At 43.9% G+C, this 8134-nt stretch overlaps 1 protein-coding gene across 1 annotated transcript in view; it reads right to left on the bottom strand.

Moving 5' to 3' along the window:
• Window positions 1-2892: 2892 nt before the first annotated feature.
• Window positions 2893-8134, bottom strand: part of MSN (moesin) — an 85044-nt gene continuing 79802 nt past the window's right edge. Inside the window, exons 11-13 of the mRNA XM_006773740.1 lie at window positions 6722-6814; window positions 6145-6369; window positions 2893-5068 (exon numbers count right to left, since the gene is read on the bottom strand). Of these exons, the coding sequence (XP_006773803.1) occupies window positions 4904-5068; window positions 6145-6369; window positions 6722-6814 (483 nt within the window). The 3' untranslated portion in view covers window positions 2893-4903. The remainder of the gene's footprint in view (window positions 5069-6144; window positions 6370-6721; window positions 6815-8134) is intronic.

Here is an 8134-nt window from a genome sequence, read left to right as displayed (position 1 = left end):
ATTATTCTTACAGCCACACCTACTTTTCACACCTCACCCCCTTTCCTTAACTACTCACAACCTGTCCTATTCTCCATCTTTATAACACTGTCATTTCAAAAATGGAGAATTCTGAGAAGTGGATAACAATGTTATAGTGGCTTAAAAGAACACATATTTATTTATTACCTAGAGGCCAGATAGAAGTCCAAATTAGGCTTAAATTCAGCTTAAACAAAAATTTTGGCAGTACTGTGTTCCTTCTGGAGATTGTAGGGGAGAATGCTTTTCCCAGTTTGTAAAGGCTACTTGCATTCTTGTTTTATGTCCTCGTCCTTCATCTTCAAAGCTAGCAGCATAGCATCTTCAAATCTTATTCTGACCCTCTCTCATCATTTAAGGACCCCTGTGATTGCAATAGGTCAGGGGTGGGCAACCTTTTTGTGAGTGTGTGCCAAAACCAGCAAAATCTGACTCAAAATTCTTTTGCGTGCCAACCCTAATTTTTTGAGAACATGTTAGGCCTACTTGCTATCTCTTAAGGTGTACGTATGTGAAGAACCTTGAAGAAGTAATATTCATTCGAGCAACAAAAACACAGTATATGATGAAAATTACATTTATTTTTTAATGTATACATGTACATTGATAGTCCCACAGAAAACTTTATGACTCCGTTTGATAGTATCAGTGGGACTTTTGCTGCCGAGGGAAACATAGAAATTTATCCCCCTTTTGTTAGTACCAGTGGGCAAAGCGAGAGAGAAGGTTTCATTTTTACAGAGTGAAATTTTGAATAAGTAGGTGAGGTGGTTGTCTTGTCAACGAAAAACCGTTGCATCTGAGACTGAAACCAAAACACTGGTCGGATCTAGGAAGGTAGGGAGAGTTAAGGCAGAGGCATAGAAATTGCTCTTCCCCTCTCTCGTCAATCCATGTCTATGGTCTTTAAGATAACTTGTTATGTAAAATTATTTATTTATCTAAGATGCACCTACACTGAATTTATCTGAAAAATAAAGTCGATATTAAGAAAAAAATTATAAATGGAAGATTATAAGAGAGGGTTTCGCATGCCAGCAAAAGTTACTGGTGTGCCATGTTTGGCACACGTGCCAGGGGTTGCCCACCCTGGCAATAGACCCACTTGGATAATCCAGCATCATCTCCCTCTCCCTATCTTAAAATCCTTAATCACATCCCCAAATCCCTTTTGTCATATAAAGTAATGTATTCACAAGTTCCATTATTAGAACATGGATACCTTTGTGGAGCCATTATCCTGCTTCTCACATCCATCTTCCTGGAAGCAGAAAGTCCCTCTGTCTTCTTTAAAAAATAATTAATTACAGATATATAGCCCCACATACAAAGCATACAAAAGATATCCTCTGCTTGAAGTTGGAGGGGACTTAAAGCTTCTTCATTCCACAATACACCAAAAGTTGGGACCATAATTAGTAGAAACTCCTAAGCCCCTCTCCTATACAGTGGGGCGTTGACTTACGAGTTTAATTCGTTCCGTGATGAAGCTCGTAACTCAAATTACTCGTATGTCAAATTAAAAAGTGAACGAGTGAGACACGTGATGCTGGGCTGATGTTGTGGCGTTCACTGTGGCTTTCGCTGTGCCAACTAGCAGTGGGGTATCTGAAGCTGGCTCGTAACCCGAATTTTAGCTCGCAACTCAAAGCAAAAAATCAGCCGAGAGACGGCTCATATCTCAAAAAACTCGTTAGTCGGGACACTCGTAAGTCAAGGCTCCATTATACTTATGTTCTAGAGCCCTAGAATTCTATTTGCGACCTTAAAATTGAAGTATATCCTATTCCCAGTGCATCCCCATCCTCTGTTGGGAACGGTAGGGAGAAAATACAGCATAGTGGTTAAGAGCACAGGTTCATGAACTAGACTGCCTGTGTTCATCTCCTGACTCTACTATTTCTAATCTCTGTAACCTTGGACAAATTAATTCATCTTGTTGGGCCTCAGTTTCTCCATCTGTAAAATGGGATAAAATACTCTGTTCAGAGCAGTGGGTCCCGAGTTTTTCTGCACCTTGTAACTATCAAATACTATACTGAAGCATGATTATAATTTGATCTGAGGACATGATCTGGGCTTTGGAATCTTTAAAATTCTAATGTGCAGTCAAGTTTGGAACCTCTGCCTTAAAAGGTTATTATAAGAATTTAGGCTCAAAGAATATGTAATTCACTTTTCCTTACAAGTACTGGCCTACCAAAAGGGCTGGTGAGAGTGTACCAGGTTCAAAATGTCCTGGAAGGCTTATATGAGTCTAAATTTCCTCATCTTCAAAATCAGGATAAACATATATAGGCAACAAAGTCGACATGTTTTATAAACCATAAACACTGCCTAACAGCTTTTGTACATACATAACAACCCACCCTCACTTTATACCCCACTCTACACCACCTTTTGCAACACAACTCAATATAATTTATCTGACCTTCATTGGCACTTCAATAAATGAAGGTAGTAGGAGGTCAGCAAGCCTAGAGGCCTTGCTGACAAGGAGGCAAAACAGGGCTTGACCACAGGAATAGTAGTTCAGAGATAAAAACCACCCCTCAAAACAGCCCCAACGCCCCAAAACTAAGCGAGCCCAAGAAACATTACATTGACCATGTGCAGGGTCCACCTACACTGGAAAAGTTGGCCTGGAGCTATGAAAAGGACAGGCTACTAAGCTAGACAGTCTTGTGCTCATGGGCAGTAATATTACTTCACAGCCATTTGTTACTCTATAAAATGAGGATAGTCATATCCATTCCCCATAGGACTAAAGTGAGAATGAAATGAGACCAGGGATTGTGGTCTACAGAGTGAAAATTATAGTGAAGTGTCTTATAGTCACCCACTCAGGCTAGAAAGAAACATCAAGTCACAGTGAAGTCTTCCTAAATTTTATTGGCAATGAAATAGAACATGGATTGAGCATAAACCCCTCCAAAAAAAAAAACACAACAATTTTTAAAAATCTCAAAAATACATACCCAAAAACCTGAATACAAAATCTAACTTTTCTCCCCAGCCTCCCTGGGGGTGCGTTACTGATCTTAAGGCAGCTAGATTGCCCCACAATTACAGATTTAAATTTAGCCAATCTACGGCATATTACCAAGAAAGTGTCAATATAATTCACAGCAATGCGCATAAAACTCCCCAAGGTCAGGCGGGAGTAGGGAAAAGGGGGGAGGGATCAAAGCCATGGGCTCTGGGCTAAGGACACTGCATGCAGGGACAGTATGCCCCTTGTGGACTGAACTCTCGGGAGAAGGCAAAAAAAGGAGAAATAAAACCAAATGCCAAGTACTTTAAGAATGGATTGTATGACCTACAGTGACAGGTGATATCACTAATACTGAAAGCTCCTTACATTAATGTTTCTGGCAAAATATTCTTTTATAATATAGTATATGCTTCCCAGATGTGGGAGTGGTAAGGGAATTTGGCCAAAATGACTGCTCTAACCTTCAAAGGATTCACTAGCAAGACATGCAGAAATTAATATTGAGTTAGATGCCACTAGAATGTATAATACTGGTAGAATAAAAAAGGACACTCATGAAACAGAGAGAAGGAAGTGGCTACTCCTGAGTTGAGAGTCAGGGGTAGGACTGTGAAAGGGACCAGGCCAGAGCCCCCAATAGTTCTCTGATTTACAGCTCCAAGGGTCAGCACAACTGGTGGCAAGATCTGGGTTAGAGGTTTGTTAAACATAGGCAGGTCCCAGTCACCAGCTTGGAGGTAGGTGACAGGAAGGGGCTATTAGGCACATGATGGAGTCAAGTAAACTGGGATTCAGCCCATGGACTTCTCTTACCACACTCAGCTTCTTCTATCCACTCACCAATTGAACCAATTGGCATCAGCATCCTGGGCTCACCATACCAAGGTCTGGATGGCCCTGAAGCAGAAGCTGTGGCCCAAGTAGCCCTGATAAGAGAAGTTGCCTGGGATCCATGGCAGGGAAAATATGGAAGCCAGGTGTGAATATTTCCTCCCTCTGGCAAGTCCTAGATAGGGCTGGATGAGTTTTTGGGTAACTACCCTTACTATTCTAGCAGGAAGGGATTTGAATGAGGAGGAAATCCCAAGAAGGGAGGAGGAACCCAGAATAATAAGGGATACTTGGGCCCATAGGGATAACTTGAAACAAGTGTAGGCTCCCATATGATATTGGGGAAAGGATCTTCTACCCAACCTTGCCTGGACTGAATGGCAAATAGCCTTCTAAGATGTTAGTAAAGTCTCTTGAAGGCACTGTCTTCCCCATCTCAACCTGGGGAAAAACTGAGTCCCTGAAGTCAAGGACAAGGCCTATTGGGACTGAGTTTATAATAGGCCCAATCTGGGAGGTAGAGAGAATAACTGAACATCTTTATAGCCTCCAATCATTATAAAACCTAAATAATTCTAGAAGGAATGGACAATTGACATCCTAGAGCATATAGCCAGGGCCCTGCCTCTTTCCCAAAACCCTGTGATGCTCAAATTCATCAAATCACAGGACCCTGAAGAGGAAGGGAGTGGTGGGAGCTAGTTTTCAACATACTCAACACTTGACACCTACAGAACAACAGTAAAAGTAGGGAAGTTTCCCAAATCAAGTGGGAAGTGCCTCTGAGCTGTAGAAGTGGTCTGTTTTAACAAAATAGATTGAATGGGACAGAGAGGGAAAAGAGTGTCCCATTGGCACCACGGTGAGCTATTTCTCTGTCCAGGGAAATGAGTGAGGGTTGAGGGGCTAGGTTTCATTCCATGGCTACAGTGAACACTTAGCATGACTCCAGGGCTGCTCTAGTTAGTGGCTCCAGCACAGTGTGAGTTAGGCGAGAGTATAGGAGTCTGGGGGCAAAGAAGAAGGGAGGAGGGGTCCCTAGAGGCTAGGTGCCCATTACATGGACTCAAACTCATCTATGCGCTGCTTGGTGTTGCCCTGCCGGATCTGGCGCAGGGTCTTGTATTTGTCTCGGCCCAGTCGCATGTTCTCAGCATGGATCATGTCATTGGCTGTCTTCTTGGACTCATCGAGGGCATTGGCCAGCTCTGAAGTGAGAGCCTGTGAGGATGCATGGGAATGAGAGGTTAATGGCTCCCTTTAATTTTCCCTCCCTTTATTTAACCAGTTTTTCCCCTCTTCCCACTCCTCTCTCCCCATTGCTTCCTCCCTCTATCTTCCTCCCCCTCTCTCCTGTCTTCTTTTCTTTTCCTTGCTTTTTACACACACACACACACACACACACACACACACATTTTTTAAGAGCCTTTTCTAGCCCTGTTAGGATTGCAGTAGTGCAAGAATAAAAAGGAAAAACAACAACAACACAAACTTAGGGGACCAATTGCAACTGATGACAAATATTCCCTGAGAGTAGAACAATGTACCAAAGATTCAGGTAGAAATTGTCTCAGTTAAGTACTTCTTAAATATAAGAGGTAAAGGGAGTATAGGTGGAGGGTTAGGAAAAACAAGAGGCCACTCAGGGTCTGATTAATAAATAAAGAGGTGGCCCTGGCTGGCAGCTCAGCCTGTGCACTGGAAGGTCGTGGGTTTGATTCCTGGTCAAGTGTATGTACCTAGGTTGCAGGTGTTCAATCCCCAACCCAGGTCAGGCTGCATGTGGAAGACAACCAATTGATGTTTCTCTCCCTCTCCCGTCTCCCTTCTTTTTTTTTTATCCTCACCAGAGGACTTTTTTTTCCATTGATTTTTTTTTTTTTTTTTTAGAGAGAGTGGAAAGGGATAAAGAGAAAAAAACATCAATGTGAGAGAGACACATCAATTGATTGTCTCCTACACCTGACCAGGGACAGGAATTGAACAGCAACCCAGGTACATGCCCTTGACTGGGAATCAAACCTGCTCTAACCACTAAGCAACTGGCCAAGGCCCCCCTTCCCGTCCATTCTCTCTAGAAATCAATGGAAAAAATATCCTCACTCCTCAGGTGAGGATTATAAACAAACAAACAAACAAACAGAGAGGTACCTCTCATTGAGGCCCTTACTTGGGAAAGGCTCAGGCTCCCATACCTCCTTGAGACAGGCTGCTCCACCTACCCCAACCCTCCCTGCCATGAAGATCTAGGGAAGACCATGCATAGTCTCCTGGACTCTTTGGCCCTGCCTAGGTACCTTCAGGTGCTTCTGCACACGCTCATTCTTCTCTGCTTCAGTGGTACGTTCCTCCTCACTGCGGTCCTTGGCCATGGCGTCAGCTCGCAGGTCAGCACTGGCTTCTGCCCCATTCTCATCCTGCTCATCCTGATCATTTTCGGCAGGCTCTGCCACATGAGGAGTACTCATGGCAGTCTTCAGCTCGGCGCGGGTCTTCTCCAAGTCTTCTTGTACCATCTGAGCCTGTACAATAACAGAGGGAGAGATGGACAAGCAATCAGAACAAGCTAACTCACAGAAGCCTATGCATGCCTAGAATGGCCCAGCAGAAGACAGGCATCAGGTAGACCAAGTCATTTCGTCTGCTTGATCCTTAGTTTCCTAAACTATATAACAGGAGCTATTGTACCAATTTCCCTAGAGCATTGAAGAATTCTGGGAAGTTGAGAAAGCCTTGAGCTCCTTCTCCCATAATACCTGCTGTCAAGGAAGGCTTGAAATGGGAAGGAACCCAAACCTAAGGAATCTATGGAACTGGAATCTATGCATGTAGTACCCCTTCCCACAATGCTTTGCTCTGGGCACTCTGTCTTACCTTCTGCTGCCATTCCACAGCCTCACTTTCTTTCTTCTGTCGGGCCATCTCCAGCTGGGAGATCCGAGCTGTCAACTCTGCCATTTCCAAGGCCTATGGATAAATTGGAAGCTTGTGAGAGCTCAGCTTTCTGGTCCTCAGGGCCCAGGTCCCTTCAACCCCAGTTCTCCTGGGGAATCAATGGGGACCCTGCTGCTCCCCCTGGACTTGCTTGCTGTCCTGGAGGTTCTTTTTACCACTCATTCTCCAGGAATCTCAGAAGACCACTCCTATTCTCAATCTACTATAGCATGCTAATAACTTCAAATCATTTCATTATAAATCAGAGTTCCTAACCTAGAGTACAGACCCTCTGAAAACAAATAGCATATCATCTGTCTCTTCCTCACCTTTCCAGCTCTCCCTCCCTTCTCATCCCTCAGACCTCCCCCTCTCAGTATTGCCCACAGTGCACTAGACATCATTGTGTCACTGCCTGAAGTGGCAAACCCTTTCTTGTTATCCTAGAATGCTTAGGGTTCCACTAAGACTCTTCCTAGGTCAAGTATAGGAAAGACACTCAAGTATCACAAGGTAATCTGAATAAGGGGAAAAGCTTATGCATACCCTCACACCTTGAGCAAATCTAGAGAAAGCTTCCCCCTGAGAATTAGGTCTTAGTTTCCTGCATTCCCACTGCAAATAGCACAGTGAACAACATATACAAGGAATTTGGGTCACAGATTGCTAACTTCTGAGTCACAGAACCCTGAAAATTATTAGTAAAGTATTGATGCTCACCTTCCCCTCCTGAAAAAAATGTATAGGCACATATGATTTTAGGGAGCAGACGCTTCAGAGAGGCCAAAAAGGGTTCTCATTGTTAATCACACTGTATGACCTTTGGGAAGTCTCCTAAACCTCTCTGAGCCCTAATTTCCTTATCTGGACATATATTCCAATATGGGTTAATGCCATGGGGATTTCTGGAAGAGGAGTAAGAAAATAAGAGAGAGCCTTAAGCAGTTTGGCTCAGTGGATAGAGCATTGGCCTGCGGACTGAATGGTCCCGGGTTCAATTCCGGCCAAGGTCATGTGCCTTGGTTGCGGGCACATCCCCGGTAGGGGGTGTGCAGGAGGCAGCTGATTGATGTTTTTCTCTCATCGATGTTTCTGGCTCTCTATCCCTCTCCCTTCCTCTCTGTAAAAAATCAATAATATATAGGTTTTTTTAAAAAAAAAAGAAAATAAGAGGGAGCCCTAGCCGGTTTGGCTTAGTGGATAGAGCGTCAGTCTGTGGACTGAAGGGTTCTGGGTTTGATTCCAGTCAAGGGCACATGCCTAGGTTGCGGGCTCGGTCCCCAGTGGGGGACGTGCAGGAGGCAGCCAATCAATGATTCCCTCTCATCATTGATGTTTCTATCTCTCTCTTCC

The sequence above is a fragment of the Myotis davidii genome, unplaced genomic scaffold, assembly GCF_000327345.1.
Source record: "Myotis davidii unplaced genomic scaffold, ASM32734v1 scaffold2627, whole genome shotgun sequence".
In the NCBI taxonomy this organism is placed as follows: domain Eukaryota; kingdom Metazoa; phylum Chordata; class Mammalia; order Chiroptera; family Vespertilionidae; genus Myotis; species Myotis davidii.
Note: the sequence above shows the minus strand (reverse complement) of the source record. Positions and strands in the feature narration are given on the sequence as shown.